The sequence below is a fragment of the Lissotriton helveticus genome, chromosome 3_1 (assembly GCF_964261635.1).
Source record: "Lissotriton helveticus chromosome 3_1, aLisHel1.1, whole genome shotgun sequence".
NCBI lineage: Eukaryota > Metazoa > Chordata > Amphibia > Caudata > Salamandridae > Lissotriton > Lissotriton helveticus.
In genome coordinates this window covers 716,907,083-716,927,878 of record NC_136061.1, presented here as the reverse complement: position 1 = coordinate 716,927,878, position 20,796 = coordinate 716,907,083, and the positions used below count along the sequence as shown (strand labels likewise).

Sequence of the window (20,796 nt, the reverse complement as noted above, 5' to 3'; positions counted from 1 at the left end):
AGTTTCTTGCACAGCAGCTTTATCTTAAACGGAAGATATGGATGGTAAACAAGTGCAGTCCAATTGCCATGGGATTACCTTGAGTGAGACACAAGTAGGGAGAGTAGCCTACAGTAAAGGTCCAAAAACTGTGTGGGTTAAAAGGGTGAAACCCATTTCGCTACATGTATGAACTACTAAAATACCTTACACATTACCAGGGATTGGGCACAGGTTTATTTTAATTGATTTATGTGACATCTAACAGTTGTTGGCGTTATCTCTAGTCCACAACAAATAATAATCCACTTTCCTACTGAATGCAAAGCCACATGCTTGTGGAGCACATAGAGGCTGCATTGCTCTTAGTAGTCAGTTGTGCCACAAAAGCTGCTTCATTTTAATTGCATGGAGCCCCTTTGTCCCCAAGTCCGCCTCTATTTCTAGGTGGCCCCCTCTACTTTCCACCGGCATAGTGCGTACAGCTACCAACCCAAGAAGCATTTCTGCACCTGGACGCCCCAGGGCAGGTAACGAGTAACTACTGGTGTTATTTTGGACCTTGACCCCTACAGCCCTAAGTTCTGAAGGATACCCCCAGAAACTGATTGCAAGTAACTGTATGGAACATATGCCTTTTCTCCCATAGTGAAGCTTGCTGTGTAAAGATGTATTTAATTGAACTATTTGCTTACCTGTAAAAATGTATATCTGCAAAAGTACTTACTTGATACCGAACTTCTTGGTATCAAAATGTATATAAAAATTGTATTTTTCTGAATTGGTCTCCGATTTATTCTTGTGTGTGTGTCTCATTTATTGCCTCTTTGAGTACAACACATGCTTAGCACTACCCTCTATAAGCCTCAACTGCTCGCCCACACTACCGTAAAATAGCATTAAGTGTTACCATTTTTTCCTGTGTAAGCCAATAAGGGTTGCCTTGATTCTTTACATAGGGTACATCGTTTTGATCCACTATATAAAGAGCCAGCTTCCTACAATGTTAAGATTTCTTTTGCAGTTGCTACCTTGTAGAGAGTGACAACATGTGCTGGAGATGACTGGATGACTTGCGATATCTCAATAAAACAGGAAGAGATTTTTACCAATAACTATCACACCACATTATCTCAAATGGAATTATTCCACTAGCATTGGAAAGGACATATATCTTATCAAGCCAGCTGTTTCTTGAGAAATGCCACACCAGTCATTTTCCACTAGAGGTGTTGGGCACAATTAATCCAAATGCAAAGAAATCGGAAGGGGAGCTTCGAGCGATAGGAAAGGAAGTCCTTGTAATGATAAAATATTAGTGTTATTGAGACAAGTGAAAAAAGAATGGCAGTTCCTTTGTTGTCCGCTCACTATTTGAAAGATCAGATTTAAAGACAAGGCAGTAGCGTCAGGTAAGAGGAAATAAAATGGAAGAGGGACAGTAAACTGAAGAATATAGGAAAAAACATAAAATGTGTATAGTTGGGTATCCAGTCCTTCTTTGCCTTATAGTAAGTTTGCAACTTTGGCTATGTCCTTCTCCAATCACAGGTATCGTAAGTCATCTACATTTTAATTCAAATGTATTTCTAGATCTTTTTTCTAATGTTGAGTTACAAACTATTACATACTCGGGAGCATTTCAAAAAAGCAAAGTACGATGGATAATATTTTTCTTTGTAGGAAAATGCTCTTTGTTTTAGCGACACAGTGTCGTTTTTCTGTGACTCCAGAGTTATTTATAAGATGCCTCAGCCCACAAGACACAATCCATTCCCACAGTTATGTTTCAGCGTGAATTTAGCTACAACTCGACATTCTGCACTGATCACACCCATGTTCGTTCCGCTATGATACTTTCGATGATAATATCTGCAATTGTTTTTCACCGGCAACGCTGAATTCTGAACACGCCTTTTCTACAGTTTTAACTTCCCTAGAAGCAGGTTAATAATACAGAAATTTTACTCCACTCTTGTCTTTCGCTTAAGAAAATGTGCAGTATTCAGTCACATGAGCACCTTCATTGTTCAGTTCAATCTCCTCATAGTAAGGTCATTCAAACTAGACAAATGTTAACGTCCTTGATTACTTCACGAGAGCACTTGATTATTGTTTGTAAAAAAAAATAGTCAGTTGTTTTTCTTTAAATTTAGCACTGCACAGTATTTGAACCTTTGAGGGTCGACTTTGTGTTAATCTTGGATTATTTCTGCCAACATTCTTTAACACTTGTATTTTTCGTTCTCAGTTATGTTTGCTTATGAACAGTGCCTCCTAGTCCTCGGTCATCATCCTGACATTTGGTATGAAGCTGCACAGTATCTTGAACAGTCTAGTAAACTGCTGGCTGAAAAGGGGGTAAGCAAAATTATATTTTGACTTATTTCAGATCCTTGAACAAGGTTATACGATTTGCAAAGTAAATTCCAAAGTAAGTTGAATCTGCTGTTTATGACGTCTTAGGTAATACTTGAAAACAGTCATATAAAACCCCCTAATGCAAATGAGATATTTGCTTTCCTGCTTCTACAAACATTGGCATTAGTGGCGCCTGATCATTTTAAATTGTTTGGAATAGTGTCTTTCTTACAAGAGTACCTAATTCTTTTTTTTTTTTAAGTTTGATTTATTAAGGAAGAAAAAATATGGGGGGGGGAAGGAAGGGGGATGAAGGAGAAGAGTTACAATAAGTGGGTGGAAGAAATAAACAATATAATAACAATTTCACTAAAAGTAAGCATTACTAGCATCAGGAATTATGAACATATGAGAATATAAATACAATAAGAAAAAACACAGTATAAAGAAATACCATAATTATAGTTATCAATTAAATAGAAATAATAGGTAATAAGAAAATCACGGAGGCCCAAACCAACTGCCAGAACTGGGAAGTAGGCGGGCATTCAAATAACATGTGTTTAAGGTCAGCAGAAGGGCAAGGACAAGACCAACAAGTAGAGGGAGTGTCCGGTGAAAAACGGGACAAAGCAAGTGGAGTAAATAGAGTTCTGTGGTAAATAAAAAATAAAGTTTGAGTAGTGTTAGCAGCTCTAGAGGTCTTATGCAGTTTAGTCCAAAGTTTGTCCCAAAAAAGTACAGGCCAATTCTGAGAAAAATCCAACTCCCATGCAAGTTCAACACGAGACTTCAATCGGTCAGTAGAAAAACGGAAAGAATTATAGAGCGGAAGCAGAAGGAGAGGTCTCCAGTAAAAGGGAAGTGGATCTATGATCTAAAGGAGCATCGTTGGAAGGTGGAAGAGATTGAAAGTAAGAAAGTAAGACTGGATAAAGGGTATTGTATTGCGCTCGGGCAGAAGCAGGCAAAGAGAAAAGAGATTGAAGATCTTGGAAGGAGAGAGGCGTATTCTGAGAAAGTAATTGAGAAATCCAGCAAATTCCTCGAGAGTACCAAGATTTCCAAAAAATGGTACGATTACGAATTTTGAAAAGAGAGTTATTCCAAATCGGTTGTTCGTGAATGGAGAGAAGGGATGGGTAGGATGAAGTTAAGTAGGGAGAAAGGAGATTACGAGAATGTGAAAGAATAGGCGAGCGAAGACGAGTTAAAGAAGATGTAAAAGACATGAATTCAAGGAAGGTAAAAGGAGAAATGAAAGAGGATTCCATACTTAGTCAGACAGGGGGATAATGAGGCAGATCAGATGAAAACCAGCGAGTCGTTTGCTTCAGGGAAAAAGCGCGATGATATTGTTTGAAATCAGGAAAACGGACTCCAGAATGAGCTTTGTCCAGAGTACCTAATTCTACTTGCACAATGCTTACCAAATGTTAACTTGCTCCCTTCAAGTCTTAACTGTGACTTTAATGAGTTTTGTACTTGCATCCTATTAATCCTCCCTCAACCCTCAGTGCTTGAAACATTTAATGGAAATAAGCAGATGGAAGGCAAGAGCTGGAGATGGGGTGTAGTCTGTGTCCACGCATTCACTCCTTCTTGTGTTTTACACAGCAACATGTAGTAAGACCCTCCCTTGATATTGTTGTGAAAACTAAGACCTATATTAGCAAAAGTAATTTCTTAATAAAATGTACATTGACAATTTAGTGAAGTGGGCAAAAGTGAAAGAGACTAATTCAGCATATTCAAGTAGTTAGTTTGACTGTCATCTAGTCGCTGAACAGGCCATGAACTTTTCACTTGTTTCTTATTTATTTTTTATTTATAAAGTTTTATATAGCGCAAACTTGATCCCGAAGGATATCAGAGCGCTTTACAATTTGAGTCAAAGGTAACAAATCAGAACATTAGTCTAACATGGGGAATCTAATGGGCATTGAATTTCAAACTATTAAATTCTTGCTGACATTCCTGAGTCCATTAGTACTCTTTATTTTTGCCTAGTAGAAATCTTAAATTGATAGATTTGATAAGTCAGAAATTATGTAATTACTTTTACATGGCAGATTTAAATGTGCGAGGACCAGTTCTTCAGAAAGTGTGTAATACAGTTTTTATATGAGACTACTGTTGTTTCGGGATTTCTACCACTTAATAATTCAGTCAGTGATCTCCCCATCCCAGAGGCAGGCAGTAATGAATAGTCAGCCGTGGCCCGTGCAGGTAAAAGCGGTAGGGAGGGGAGGGGTGGAAGGGGGGCAGGGGGGGCATTTCGAGAAACGACGAGGAGGGAAAATTAATTATTTATTTAGTTTTTTGTTGTCTGTCAACATCCCTACCCCACCCGGCCCCACTCCCCTACAGCTCTTACCTGCACGGGTCACGGCTGTGAATAGTAACATAGCATCAACGTGGCACCAGAGATTGCAATGCTCCCGCCTCTCCCCAAGTGCCCAGGCTTGCCATCCTCTTACTTCAGCATGGTTGCAGTTTACTTTAGCGCTTACTTGTGCATCTTATATTGTTTTCCCTAACTTTAGAGAAAACAGCCTACAACAGTTTTAAACTGTAATATCTTGAAAACTATTGAACACATTTAGAGCAAACCAAACAACTGCACTTGCTTGAGTAAAGTACTACTTTCCAAGTTTGGTGTAACTATAGTATTTTTTTTATTGCAGTGAGAAAAGTTCTGATGGGAGTTAAAATGGGAAAAGTCCCTTTGACACCCGCATTCTTACCCCCTCCCCATGCGTTCACCTTGCCTCTTGGATGGATCTCCACAAAATTTGGCATGCTAAATCCAAACTAGGTGAATTTTGTTGCTGGATACGATCATGCAGATTCGCCAAAATTATTAAGAACACAAAAATGCTTTTTCAATGGAAACCCGGACCTAACAATAACTGCAGAATTGCTATTGCCTACTCTGTATTCAGTCTTGATTAATTTTCCCAGGTATCACAAGAGTAGGAAAACAAAAGGATATATTCTATCCACTTTGCAGAGGAAGTAGCTCTGATTTTCTGTTCTAGCAATGGCTTAACAATACTTATTGTCAAAAAGAAGGCGTCAGGTGTTTTATTATAGATGAGATGGTATTAATAACTCTTAAAGTCACAATTTATAAGAACAAAGAATACTTCTGCACAGTTCTATACTTCCATAGTGCTTCCACTGTGACCGCTCCGCTTATCTCCCCATTCAAGTAATAAATGACATAACCTTTGACCGCAGGATGGACACATTGCATTTCTGTCAAGTTACCCACATTTGGTGGGTGTGACCGTCTTGGTATTGGAATTCACCCACCAAATAAATAAAGTGCCTCCATAGACCTTACTGAGGTCACCCTGTTTCAAACCCTTGAACACCCTCCAAAAACCTGTTTGTACTCTAATTACCTTAACAGGATCGCTCTCTTAAAGACCTTAGATGATCCACAATTTTTAAGTAAAGAGGTTGACAAGTATGCATTTGCCACTGCAAGGTCCTATGGGCAACCATCCATAGTTTTGTACAATATGCTACACATATTTCTGCAATGTGCACAATGACATACAAACGTACGCCATGCTTACAAACCCCACCGCGAGTTAAACCAACTTCAAATAGGTCTAGCCTCTATTCTATATTATTCAACAATCTGAAATGCCTAAAAATCTTCAGCGAAGTTCTGGAAATAAACATCCACACATTATAAATGTCCTTGTTACATGCAATCTATTTATAGCACTATATTACAACTATTCAACATGTGCCCAGACATCCACTGGTGAATCATCTATTGTCAACAGATGCTTTGGCTTTTCTCACACGTTTTCTGCAAAATGCTTTAGCGTTAAGCCACAATCTACTTTGAAATATGCCTCTTCGACTCACATCAGGTGTGTTCACCCTTTTCTGTGTTCAACACAGAGTACTTACTACCAGCACCAAACAACCAAACACTTTACTGGTTTGTAAAGGGTGTGACATATAACTCTTGCATCCACTTCACAATCCACTAGGTGGGTCATGTTTGAAAAAAAGAATACAGACTACAGAATGCATGCCACATCCTCAAGTATGCCCTAATTATGAGGAAACCAGAAACCTCTCCTTTGAGAATTCTCTTGCACAATCACTAATTGCATAGGTTTTACAGAGGACCATAAAATCTCCATACTGCTGATAAAAATGCAAGGAAAACCACAATATTTGTCACTGTGCCGAAAACTGTAGTAAAAGTATTGCTATACTTATGAAGTTGCACAATATATGTGAGCAAGTGTCATGTTTAGTTGTGTTACTTGCTGCTCCTCTCCGCTGCCATTTCTCCATCTGGTCTCCAAGTTTAGAACGAATGTGAACTCAGTGAGCAGTTCTACTGATTTGCAAAAAGGGAGGGAGTTTAGTTTTTTGACATAAACCAACAATAGGTAATTGATTTGACGAAGTGCAAGTTCATACACCTGTACTAACACTATTCCTCCATCTGCAATGGTTGTTTTTTATCACAGGACATGAACAATGCTAAGCTTTTCAGCGATGAAGCAGCTAATATTTATGAGAGAGCGATCAGCACTTTATTAAAAAAGAATATGTTACTTTATTTTTCATATGCAGATTACGAAGAGGTAAGCAAAGAAAATATTTTGAGCTCTCAATTGTTTTATTGTTTGTCTCTTTTGTGGGAGCTGTATTAGTTTATCTATTTGCAGATTTTTGCATTGCACAAGCATAGTGTCTTTTGGCCACATGAGAGAAAATGTCATAAATATTCTTCTTATCGCTCCATAGTTAAGGGGATAAAGTACAATGGAGGTAGTACATGCTTTAGAGGTCCTGAATTAGCTAGTCTGTTGACCAATCACTTGCGGAATGATGAGAGGTGAAAGAGGAATGGATTGCATTGCATGTCATTGTTGGGTCTCGCCTAGGCAGTTAATGTGTGGCTTCTTCGAGACATGCTGTATCTACTCTGTGGGTTTTCAGCACGCCCATCACTTTTCATTGGTTCTTTCATGTGCGTTTCTAATTTGCTTACTTTTGAATCTCAATTCATGGCCATTTGTTCCTCCCTTTGGTGTGTCATTCCCACCTGTGGTGACTGGCCCTGTTACATGTCTCATTTAGCTTCTGTTCATTTGTTAGTTTTGCACACAATTATTTTCAGTAGTCTCGGACGGTGAACAACCTTTACAACGCAACTTTTACCACGCAGTGCCTTTACGACGCAACTTTTACAACGCAAACCATTACAACGCATTGCGCTGGAGGGCGCTCTAGGATAGGGAATAGGTTTAATGTACTATCCAACACCTTCCCTACTATCCACGGGGACTGGAGTTGGAATAGTAAATTAAACTATTCACTATCTAGCGCCCAAAAGCATTATGCGTTGTAAAGGTATTCGTTGTAAATACCGCGTTGTAAAGGCATGCGATGTAAAAGCATGCGTTGTAATGTCATACATCCGTCTCGGACCATGTTCACAGAATTTTGTTTGTTTGCTTTCCAAAGCAAATGCACGCAGTTGCAACCAGTGTTACTGCTTCCCCTCCCTCACCCACTGATCCCATTCCCCTCACCTCAGCCAGAGCTGGTTAGCCCATTCTATGTCAGTCAGTTGTGGCCTGTCATCAGTTTACCTTTTTCCATTACAAATGCATGACTGCAGTTCACAGGATGGAAAGAAAAAACAACAAGGGACTGGATGAACCTCTCAGAGGTGACTTGCGATATCTACATAGAGCAGGAGTATCCTTTTTCCGATAACCTGAATACACGCTCCCTTCTTATTGTGCTATATTTATACACGCAGCAACATCGCTGAAGGCCCTCCAAGCGCCCTCCTGTCCCCCAACTCCTGTTCCTGCAGGCAAAGTCCCTCACCCTATCCGGGGTGCCCACGCTATAGGTCCTGCCTGGAGTTTGCCTGTCTGCCTGCACTTCCTGCCCGTAGCCATCAGCTCCCACGAGGCACAGGCATGCAGTGCAGATGGCTCCTAGCAGCCCTCCTGTCCCACCCCTCCCCCTCTCTGCACATCGTCTTCCCAGGCTGCCTCTGTGCTTCCGAGCTGCAAGGTCTTGCTGCAGTGTCAGCCCTGCCCCTGGAGCCATTTAATACCTATTGGCCTGATCACAACTATTTTTCCCCGAAAGTCTCCCACAATTTAACCCCTGTGGACCGAGAACTTCCACTGTAATTATTACAGCATTTGGCTGATTCGTAAGTTTATTCACCACGCTTCAATGCCTACTCATTTCTCTTTTTCTATATAAAAGGCTGCAGCTCACTGATCGTGTGACTGCATTCAGCCATTCCTCACTTTTTATAACACTAAGCATGCTGGAACTTGTAGTCCCTTTGCTTGAAGTATCACAGTAGGCCATGAAACCAAACTAGAATTGGCTAGTATACTCTGGTTGATACCGTGAATTTTGTGGTGATGTGCATCTAATATCATTTTACACTTAATTCAAAATATTTATCTGAAAGAGACTATTAGTTAAAGATTCCCTACCTTAGAATTACCCCAGGCATCAGACTGGATCATGAAAAATGTTTTCCTGAGCAGTACCCCAGCGCGTCATTAGGTAACCTTGGTCGACTCCACGCCCGTCGCCGGCATGACACTGTGGTGCCTTCGTAGATGCTGCCCCTGTGCGTTGACGTCACTTCTTTCTTTTTCTGCGCCAGCCCCTTAGTCACTTTTTGACAAACCTTTTTTCAACTTCTTTTTTCAAGTCTTGAACTCCTGTGGTGCAAGAGATGTCCCATTGTTGGACCGGCTTCAAGCCTTGCGACTCCTGTCACAAACCTATGTCTGTGACGGACCCACCCCTTGTGTGCCACTGGTGCCTGGAGCGGCACCAAGACCTGAAGTCGTGCTCCGACTGTCGGGCCATGAATCCGATGTCTTTGCGGGAGCGGTCCTGAAAGCTATTGGAGGCCCGGCAGTCGACTCCACCTCGCTCCCGGGCTCGCTTGAGAGAAAGGTCTCGAAGGGTCACGGAGCCACCACACCTCTTCCAAGTCTTCGCACTCTTCGGGTAAGTCGAAGCACAAGAAGAAGGCAAAGAAACATTGTCGCTCTACGACTTCTCCCCTTCGGTCAGCTGACGCAATGCGGGATTCGGATCGTTGTCACTCTAAGGCTCGGCCTCCAGCACCTAACTCACGGACGACTCCACGCCTCCCCCCGTTTCCAGGAGCTGGGGCATCCCCAGCCCAGCTTTGTACGTTCTAAAAAGCCCTCCACCATGTATTTTGGCATCCCGACTCCGCTGGAGTCGGTAGGGGCCATGGGCCTTTGATGCCAGCGCCGGAGGGCCCCGTGGATCGAGACCTGGATCTGGATTAAAGCTGGTTGACCTTACTAGACCTTCTCCAGCGCTGATCCCGGCAATGACGCCCCTGGCCAACGCCGACCCCATCACCAAGATGGACCCAGAGCCGGCCCGATGTCGGAAGACATTGGATCCAACACCGGGGGGTACTTTTGTTCCCTTTTTCATGCCTGGTGTTCCCTGCTATTCCTGATACTTTCTGGTGTCCAAGAAGGACAAGGGCATACTTCTTATCCTAGACCTCAGGGCCCTCAACCGCTTCTCCAGAAGGAGAAGTTCAAAATGCTATCCTTGGTTCAGGTCCTATCTTCCCTTGAGACTGGATGGTGGCGTTGGACTTGCAGGGCGCCTATTTCCACATCCCCGTCCTGCCAACCTACAGATGTTACCTACGGTTCACGGTAGGCCACAGCCATTTTCAGTTCACTGTGCTCCCCTTCAGCCTTACTAGTGCCTCTCGGGTGTTCACAAAAGTGATGGTGGTTGTCGCAGCTCATCTGCGTAGATCAGGGGTTCCAGTCTTCCCCTATATCGACGACTGGCTGTTAAAGGCGGGCTCACCCCAGGCTTTCGTCTCCCACTTCCAGCCTACATTGGGCCTCCTGCATTTGCTGGGGTTTACTATCAACGTGCCGAAGTCACACCTAACTCCCTCTCAGTCGCTCCCTTTCCTCAGAGCTGTTCTGGACACAGTGCGATTTCGGGCCTAGCCTCCCGAGCAGCGAGTCCAGGATATTAGGTATATGATACTGATGTTTCATCCTCTATCCAGGATTTCGGTGAGAATGAGTCTGAGGCTGTTGGGTCTCATAGCCTCCTGCATCCTGCTAGTGGATTATGCCAGGTGGCATATGCAGGTTCTGCAGTGGGACCTGAAGTTTCAGTGGGTGCCCCATGAGGGGAATCTTTCTGACTACGTCCAGATGTCGGAGGGAACTGCGCAACAACTGCAGTGGTGGTTAACAAACCAGGATTGGGTCAGATGCTGATCCCTTTCTATGAGAAAGTACCATCTTTCTTGCATGGAATGCCCCCACTTTTTGCTGAATTGCTGATGTACTTTGACTGAGTGTGCCCTGGGCTCCTGCCAATCAGGTGCCCAGGGCCTGTGTTCCTTCCCTAAAACTGTGTTGAAACCTAAACCCAATTGGCATCTCTGGCCACAGGTCAGTCCCTGGTAAATGGTACCCTAGGTACCCAGGGCACTGTGACCAGAGAAGACCCCTAAGGGCTACAGAACTTATTGTGCCACCCTTAGGGGCCATGTACCCTGACACACACCTACTGCCTTTGCAGGGTGAGTGTCTTGGTGCAGAACTAAACAAAGAGTCGACATGGCACACATCCTTGTGTGCCATGCCCACAGACACACTGCCCTGGCATACCTCAGTCACCCCTCTAACTGGGTGCACTATGCCAGTGGTGTGGGCACAGATGCATGAGCCCTGTGCCCCTACAGTGCTCAGGGCCATTCCTGGGCACTGTAAGTGCAGTGGTGCCATTAAGAGTATATGGTACTGGGAGGTTGTCATTACGAACTCCATGGCACGATAATGGCTACACTGAAGACTGAGAAGTTTGGTACCAAACTTCTCAGCACATTAAACCTGCACTGATGCAAGTGTGGGATTTAATGCCAAATGCACGACAGAGGGCATCGTAGAGATGCCCCCTGAAACCTAACCTACTCCCAGTGTCCTAACTGCATGGCTACCGAGGCTGCCACCACCAGACATGTTTCTGGATCCCTGGGTCGAGAGCCTGCCACTCTCAGGGGCCTGAAACAATGTGCATCCTGGGACGAGGTGCCAAGCCTCCTACCCCAGGATGGGCAGGGGAGGCTTCAAAGGCATGCCACCTTTGTGAGCTTCTCCAGGCCACTTGCTGTACTCAGCATCTGGCCCCTACCGGTTCTGACCCCCACTCTGGCGGGAAAAACAAAGGAAGGAAAGGGAGTGTGCCAGCCTCTGCCAACCCCACCCCTCAGGTGGGAGAGGCGAGGTGAAGCACAACTCCGGGCTACTGCCATCTTGAGGAATGGGAGCCCTACCCAATCAGAGCTAGGCTCCTGCACCCCTCCCACTGCAGAGTGGCAGGATAGGGGGTGTACTCACCCTAGGACAGGGTCCCATTGGTCCCTGCCCTTGCCCCACCAGTAACACCCCTATATTTAGTATTTAGGGGCACCCTGAACCTTCCTTCCTCAGCCAATGATAAAAACGTAAGTACTTGCCTGTTTTAGATAGATGTCCCAGTGCTGAACCTAGGAGCCCAGCACTGGATTACAAAAGTAATACAAACTTACTTTACCTACAAACTGAATTTCCTTCCATAGGATAACATTGGTTATCTCATCTAGAAATGTTTTTAAGTGTCAACTTTTAAAATACAACAATATTCCTTAAAAATCACTACTGTAACCAAAACGCTTTTACATAACTGTTTACAGTGCATGTCCCAGGACTGAATCTAGGATCCAGTCCTGTAGTTAGAAAAGTAATCTACAAAGTAACTAATTGCATTTAACTAGAAATTCTCATTGAGCTCAATGTTGCATTGTGTTTCCTATTGCAACAACTATAACTATTCTGATCAAAAAGTCTAATGCCTATTTGAAAAGTATTTAACTACACTAACTGTCCTCTGATACTGCCTTACTGCTCGACCAATCTACCACCTTAGAAAGTAAGGTTATATCTAACTTTAGCCTCTGCCAAACCTCTGGGGACTGTGGTCTCTGTACACACTATACCTTACTTTGTTCCAGTATATACAGATTCACTTTCTTACAATATTTTAAAGTTGCAAAACTCCACACTTAAAAGAAATTGTGAGTGAAACCCAGCCAATGTTACCATATGGAGAAAATTTCTTTGGGCAAGTACTCGGCTGGCAGAGTTAAGGTTCTGGGGGTAGACTCAGGGATTTCCCAGGGTCAGGTAAGTACAGTTGTTACACCCTCAGCGGCACAGGGGGAGCCGGGTGCAGAGTGAGTAGGCCCATTGTTATCCTATGGAGGATATGGGGGCTTTGGTTGGTGGCTGCTAGCAGGCAGACCACGCGGATGTGGGAGCTGAGCTCCTGGTCACTTACACAGGGGAAGTGGGGAAGTAGAGTAGGGTAGTTGCTGTACTTCCAGCGGCACTCGGGCAGCTGGGTGCAGGGTGCATTTGGGCCTTCGGGCGCCCAATGTTAATCAAAAGGAAAGCTGCAAGTTGAACAAACGCTGCAGACTCGGGGACGGTTTCTTCAGGTGCAACCACCACTTCGAGAGGTAAGTTGGGATCTTGGAGGATAGGTAGACACCTAGGAATTGGGCACAGGGGGCCGTAGGGCGTTGGGTGCAGTGGTGTCTTTTGGCGTCGGGGAAATCTTACCCTCAGCTTGTCGCGGTTGGAGGGGTCCCTTGTTGTGACACTGCGGGCGTCGTCTGGATCGTCGTGGAGGGCCTTGGGTGCTGGGTTCTTGGTCACAGTCGCCGGGGGGACGTTTGCGTGGTCTTTGTCCACTCAGGCACAGGCCAGGCTCAGCTGGTGCAGAGTGTGCTGGATTCGCTGTACCAGGGGTTGTTGCTGTTTGAGCAGAACCACTGCTCATGGGAGTCCCAGTCTTTAGATGAGCAAGGCAGACAGGTCCTCCGGGGTTTTCGAGGTTGCTGTCCGCAGGAGACACCGGGGATTTAGCAGGAGCAGGTTAAAGGAACAACAGACCGGTAGGGCGGGGGCCAAGTCTGTTGGTGTTGTTTTCTTGTTAGCAGCTGCACAGCAAGTCTTCTTCTTGGTCTTCTTTCTTATGTCAAAATCGGGATCTGAGAAAGGAAGGTTCAGGGTGCCCCTAAATACTAAATTTAGGGGTGTTACATGTAGGGGAAGGGCATCTTTCTCTTCCAGGGGATCCTCATCAATAGTCATAAGCATTAGAATATTCCTGCCCATGCGCGGGACCCTGGAAACACTATATTATATGTGCCCCACATATATATACTCCTATATATATATATACCTATATATATATATATATATATATATATATATACCTATATATATACCTATATATATATATATATATATAAAAACAAGCAATTGCAGCCAAAATCACAATAGAGCTGAATTATGCTGTAAAGAATTTCCACCATACATGAAACATATGCATCAGAAACATAAAAAACAACATCAAAGATTGTTTTGAAACTGTTTTAATGCTGAAAAAGCAGTAGACATTTTCATTATATCCCGAAAGCATAGAAAGCTCCCAGGCTGCATTGCAAACACACAGTCTAAAAAGACTGAAAAGCTAACCTGTAGCTGCATGCTACAAAAAACTGACACCGTGCCTTTAAAGCACTCCTGACCCCCAGTATCCCATCATGCATCAGGGGTGACAGTTGGGTCAGTTGTTCTTTTCGGAGACTGAAAAACCATGGAAACAAATAGGTTAACAATATCTCCAAATTAGTAAAGATCCTTTGCCCGGGGAGGCAGGAGGGTTGCTTATGACTTTGATGAGGATACCCCAGGGGATCCTCATCAATAGTCATAAGCAATAGAATAGAATAGCGAGCCTCTCCTCATCTCCCTGCGGGCAAAGGAGTAACAATACAGTAATAACATGACTAAGCCTAGAAAAACTAAGCTTGTACAGGCCGCAGGCTACCCAAATAGATTCCTCAAAGAGCGCCACAGTGCAGAGGCTTACTGGTAGTTGCAGCGGAGCCCCCAGAGCCACCGCAGAGCAGAGCGAAGCCGTGAGGGCAACGGCAGTATAGCGGACTTCATCCCCCAGCAGCACCAGGGGCGACGCGCCCGTGACGCGGCCAGCGCGCCAGGAGGCGCTGAAAGGGAGACGCCGCCGGGAGCCTCGTGGTTACAGCGCCACAGTGCAGAGGCTTACCGGTAGTTGCAGCGGAGCCCCCAGAGCCACCGCAGAGCAGAGCGAAGCCGTGAGGGCAACGGCAGTATAGCGGACTTCATCCCCCAGCAGCACCAGGGGCGACGCGCCCGTGACGCGGCCAGCGCGCCAGGAGGCGCTGAAAGGGAGACGCCGCCGGGAGCCTCGTGGTTACAGCGCCACAGTGCAGAGGCTTACCGGTAGTTGCAGCGGAGCCCCCAGAGCCACCGCAGAGCAGAGCGAAGCCGTGAGGGCAACGGCAGTATAGCGGACTTCATCCCCCAGCAGCACCAGGGGCGACGCGCCCGTGACGCGGCCAGCGCGCCAGGAGGCGCTGAAAGGGAGACGCCGCCGGGAGCCTCGTGGTTACAGCGCCACAGTGCAGAGGCTTACCGGTAGTTGCAGCGGAGCCCCCAGAGCCACCGCAGAGCAGAGCGAAGCCGTGAGGGCAACGGCAGTATAGCGGACTTCATCCCCCAGCAGCACTAGGGGCGACGCGCCCGTGACGCGGCCAGCGCGCCAGGAGGCGCTGAAAGGGAGACGCCCCCACTCGCCTCGCGATTCGCGCGCGGGAAGCGCCCGGGAGAAGCCCGGGACAAGGGCGGGACAGTCTTAGACAGTCTTAGACAGTCTTAGACAGTCTTAGACAGTCTTAGACAGTCTTAGACAGTCTTAGACTGGCCGGGACTGGACTGGGCCACCCCCCTGTAAGGTGATATACAAGTAAGAAAACAAGCCTATTATTCATCATTTGCAACGGATAGTACTCATGTGGGGCCTTTCACTCTGATTGGTTGTCAAATGTGACTTTTGCTCCTTGGTACTATATTGCTTGAGTGCTTTTGTGTCTCTAGAACCCCCGTTAGTGTCTTAAGTAGGGGTCAGTGTGTTTTACCTGTTCTGGCTTGGCAAACTTAACGGCGTAATCGTGTCATGCCAAAAAATATGACTAAAAAACCGGCCCCAGCGAACTCTAAGCCTATAGAGAATTATATGGTTCAAGTTGTGAGTAAGAGCAATGATAAAAGGAGACAGTCATTGGGCTTAAGTCAGTCTCCGGATTTACATCCATTAAGCCCGACCCAAAATAGTCACCAGATAAGCATCACAGCTCCGGATGTTTCTACCGACCTGATAGATCTTATGGTCGATTCTATCCCAATTATGGATCAGCAGAATACCCTTTCACTAGACAATGAAGTAGATTTAGTTTCTCCAGATTTAGAAGCCGTTTCTGATTCTGAGCCTGTGACTCTGGATGATAAACCTGATGACCCTTCGTCTCCTGAACTAGAAGCCCGACCTGCTAGAAGACATAGAAGAGTGCAGGAAAAACGGTCAGGCTTACGATCAGGAAATAGGAAGAGAAAATCCCCACCCACAGGGAATTACAAAGTAAAACCCACTGAAGATGCAGAAAATAATACCCTTGAAAAAAGTGATCAGGATAACAGCTATAATGAGGATGACTTGTTGCTGAAAATAGCTGATATCATTGATTCAAAAATTAAAACTATTATTAAGCCGCTTGTTGCAAAGATCGACAAACTAAATGCGGAAATAAAAAGAATGGATGCTCTTCAGTCAAAGACAATGGATGGGGTTGACAATTTAACTACACTGGTGTCACAAATGGGAGAGCCAGCCGAGTCTAAGGAAGGAAGTTCGGCAGAGAAAGAGAATGGGCAAATACCCCCTGATCTTACAGTTCAAAAGGGGACTAATCCTACTAATCATCCTGTGACTAAAGATGGTATACCACCGCCAATATCGATTCAATCAGTAATACGTCAGGAATTAGATCCCCTTCAATTTATTGAAGAAGCATCGCCAGTGGTATTAGTGTTGGCCAATGTGCCCCCGCCAACGGACACTCAAATGGAATCATCAGCATCCTTGTCAAGCAAGGCACTGCACTGGCTTACATCTAATATGCAAATGGCACCAGGAGGCAAGCATCAGCTTGCAGGTGAAATTAAGTCTGTGAAAAGGGTTGCTTGGATTGGGAACCGCCCGAAAAGGTTCAAAGGAGATTGTGTTATAGTGACTTTTTGCCATGCTGCTGTACTACCCAATGTTTTAAACTATATTTTTCCACCACAGAGAAGAGCCGGGTCTGTTGTCCCCCTAACTTTAAAATTCTTTTATGGTGAGCAACAAAATGTGACATTCCCAAGAACTCCTGGCCCGTTATGGGAATCAGTTAGAAACAACAGAGGATCAAGGGCTGCTCCAAATGAATGGGGTTTGACCCTAGGGAATAGATACGAAGTCTTATCAGATCTAAATGCCTGTGATTGACTGGGCAGAAGTAATTCCCATACTGATTTTCCAACCCTCACTGGGGTATTTTTAAGAAGGGAAGTGGATGCCCAGACAAACTCTGTAACTACTAATCTGTTGGTAAATTCAAGTAGTGTACAGGGGGATATAGGTGTCACAGGTGTTATATGTAATGAGTATCAATGTATTGCTGCTGTTGATAATATTGACGAAACTGATCTTAATGCCAATTTATCCCCAAATATGGTTGTAAATGTGGATAATTTAGGTGTAAATTATAATAGACAGGAACAAAGTGTTAACCTACCTAATAGTAGTGAACCTTCTATTGACAGAGCGTATGGACAATGTATCCTATTGTCCTGGAATATTGCAGGTCTGAAAAGCAAGATACCTTCACAGGATTGGCAATCTTTCCTGGATTCTAAGGATATAATCCTGTTCCAGGAAACTTGGCAACTAGATCCAGATCCTATGGAAGGATATTTACACTTTTATGTTCCGGCTACACCAAGTTTAAGGGGAAGACCTAAAGGTGGATTAGTAACATGGGTAAAACAAAATAGTGGCTATTCAGTGGTTCAACTTGTTACTAACCATCCTGATATTCTGCTGATTAAGCTACAGCGGCCACTTAGCTTGGATCTGTATATTTTTAACATCTATTCAAGGGGCTTACCAGGTGGCAAACCCACGGAGGCGGTTGACTTGCTAGATTCCCTCTTAAAACAATACTGCTTAAAAGCAAATGTTATTGTTGGAGGTGATTTTAATTGTTGTTTTGAACCCCTAGACAACCACGACATTGATCTTACGCTAGATGAGGATTATACCTGGGATATCCCTCAACTTTCCTTACCACCAATTAAAAAATGGTCTGAGGCTGCACTGCAGCTAAAAATCCTGTGTGTAGAGTCTGGCTTGCGGGCCACCAATGGAAGAGTGATCTCAGACAAACATGGTGCCACTACTTTTTCTAATGGAAATTCACACAGTCGTATTGACTATATTCTAATCAACAAAGAGAATTGGGCCAGTGTTGTTGATATGTGTGTAGAGCCTAGAGTGGAAAGTGACCATGAACCATTAATTTTGACATTTAAAATGTATGGAGTACTGAGAGATGATGATTTGAGGGAAAATGTTAAAATAAATCTCTCAAATGACACTAGACGCATTAGATGGGCAATTTGTGCAGCCACTGAGGAAAGCCTAACAGCTATGAGGGATTTAACGCTACAGGCTACTGAAGAAATAAGGAGTATAAGCCTTATGGATACCCAGTTATCTGAAATTAGTAGGATCCACGATGAATTTTTTAACAAGTTAAAAACATTTTTTGTTAGAACAGTTACTAAGAAGCAGCGTAGGCCAGTAAGAAAGGAAGATCAGTGGTATGATAAATCCTGCAGGGATTCTTATAAGGCATTATCTGTTGCAGTTAAGTCAAAGGATAAAAATAAAATAAGCGAAGCACGTGTTATGTACAAAAAGGTCCAGACAAGTGCAAGAAGGGACTGGGAGGAGGACTATTGGAGGGATCTCCTTAAAGCAAGTGAGGAAAGATCTATGACGCCCTTTTGGAACATTGTTAAATGGGGAAGGGGGGCCATAAGAGGAGAACCCATGAACCATGTGTCACCAGAAGCTTGGGTATCCCACTATGCGACTCAGTTTGCTGCTGAGGAAATAGATGGAGAGGACTGTGCGACTCCAGCAAATACACTGGAGAGCTACTTATCTTTTAGCAAAGCTGATGTCCTAAAAACTCTAAATAATATCCCTAAAGCCAGAGCACCGGGCTTAGACTTTGTTCCAGCAGACCTTTTTATGCACGATAAAGACCTTTGGGCCACGTACATTCACCTGCTAGTAAATGGAATCGCAAAGGGCTCGCCTATTCCTGAGACCTGGAAGGGAGCCGAGATTATCCCCATCTATAACAAGCATTGAAAATGCAATAGGTCTCGCAATAGAAGAGTTTGACATTTTTCGTTTTGCATATAGATGAGTGGCGTTGCGTGGATGAGTGGCGTTGCGTGGATGAGTGGCGTTGCGTGGGTGAGTGGCGTTGCGTGGGTGAGTGGCGTTGCGTGGGTGAGTGGCGTTGCGTGGGTGAGCGGCGTTGCGTGGATGAGCGGCGTTGCGTGGCTGAGCGGCGTTGCGTGGCTGAGTGGCGTTGCGTGGCTGAGTGGCGTTGCGTGGCTGAGTGGCGTTGCGTGGCTGAGTGGCGTTGCGTGGCTGAGTGGCGTTGCGTGGGTGAGTGGCGTTGCGTGGGTGAGTGGCGTTGCGTGGGTGAGTGGCGTTGCGTGGGTGAGTGGCGTTGCGTGGGTGAGTGGCGTTGCGTGTGTGTGTGGCGTTGCGTGTGTGTGTGGCGTTGCGTGTGTGTGTGGCGTTGCGTGTGTGTGTGGCGTTGCGTGTGTGTGTGGCGTTGCGTGTGTGTGTGGCGTTGCGTGGGTGAGTGGCGTTGCGTGGGTGAGTGGCGTTGCGTGGGTGAGTGGCGTTGCGTGGGTGAGTGGCGTTGCGTGTGTGAGTGGCGTTGCGTGTGTGAGTGGCGTTGCATGTGTGAGTGGCGTTGCATGTGTGTGTGGCGTTGCGTGTGTGTGTGGCGTTGCGTGTGTGTGTGGCGTTGCGTGTGTGTGTGGCGTTGCGTGGGTGAGTGGCGTTGCGTGGGTGAGTGGCGTTGCGTGGGTGAGTGGCGTTGCGTGGGTGAGTGGCGTTGCGTGGGTGAGTGGCGTTGCGTGGGTGAGTGGCGTTGCGTGGGTGAGTGGCGTTGCGTGGGTGAGTGGCGTTGCGTGGGTGAGTGGCGTTGCGTGGGTGAGTGGCGTTGCGTGTGTGAGTGGCGTTGCATGTGTGAGTGGCGTTGCATGTGTGAGTGGCGTTGCATGTGTGAGTGGCGTTGCATGTGTGAGTGGCGTTGCGTGTGTGAGTGGCGTTGCGTGTGTGTGTGGCGTTGCGTGTGTGTGTGGCGTTGCGTGTGTGTGTGGCGTTGCGTGTGTGAGTGGCGTTGCGTGTGTGAGTGGCGTTGCGTGTGTGAGTGGCGTTGCGTGTGTGAGTGGCGTTGCGTGGCTGAGTGGCGTTGCGTGGCTGAGTGGCGTTGCGTGGGTGAGTGGCGTTGCGTGGTTGAGTGGCGTTGCGTGTGTGAGTGGCGTTGCGTGGTTGAGTGGCGTTGCATGTGTGAGTGGCGTTGCATGTGTGAGTGGCGTTGCATGTGTGAGTGGCGTTGCATGTGTGTGTGGCGTTGCATGTGTGTGTGGCGTTGCGTGTGTGTGTGGCGTTGCGTGTGTGTGTGGCGTTGCGTGTGTGAGTGGCGTTGCGTGTGTGAGTGGCGTTGCGTGGGTGAGTGGCGTTGCGTGGGTGAGTGGCGTTGCGTGGGTGAGTGGCGTTGCATGGGTGAGTGGCGTTGCGTGGGTGAGTGGCGTTGCGTGGGTGAGTGAATGGTTAGCTGTTGCTTATGCGACGTATAGCACTTAATACTAAAGTAGGCAGACCTTCTTAGCCTTTGTGAGAATAATAGCAAAATAAAAATAAAAACCAGATCAAGTCAAGGACGCAAACGGCACCATGCTATTGTTTATTTACTCAGATGATTTGCATAAAAATGTAACTTGTGAGCACGTTTCTCTAACTCTCCAATAATCCCATTACAACACTTTGTACAAATGAGATTGGGACTCATCCTTCCGAAGTCGAGAAAAATGTGCAACGCTGTGTTGAAGTTAATTTTTTTAATTAACAAAATGCAAATAATGTGGAGAGATTTCAAGTGATTCAGGAATGGGCGCCCTTGTAAAGAGAAAGTACGGCCGGCCTGGGCAGTGATAGGGGAGGAGGGAGGAGAAATGCGAGTCACGGCAGCAGCAGCCTTTGATGTGCCTGCCGGCCGGCCGTGAATAATTAGGGGGTGAGAAATGCGCTCGGAGGGCTGCCTTTGATGTGGTAATG

At 45.7% G+C, this 20,796-nt stretch overlaps 1 protein-coding gene across 2 annotated transcripts in view; it reads left to right on the top strand.

Annotated features, from left to right (window-relative positions):
• CSTF3 (cleavage stimulation factor subunit 3) overlaps positions 1-20,796 on the top strand; it is a 601,400-nt gene that overhangs the window by 412,420 nt on the left and 168,184 nt on the right. For both annotated transcript variants that reach the window (XM_078680868.1, XM_078680867.1), the window contains 2 exons: positions 2,231-2,340; positions 6,849-6,965. In XM_078680868.1, coding sequence (XP_078536994.1) covers positions 2,231-2,340; positions 6,849-6,965 — 227 coding nt within the window. The remainder of the gene's footprint in view (positions 1-2,230; positions 2,341-6,848; positions 6,966-20,796) is intronic.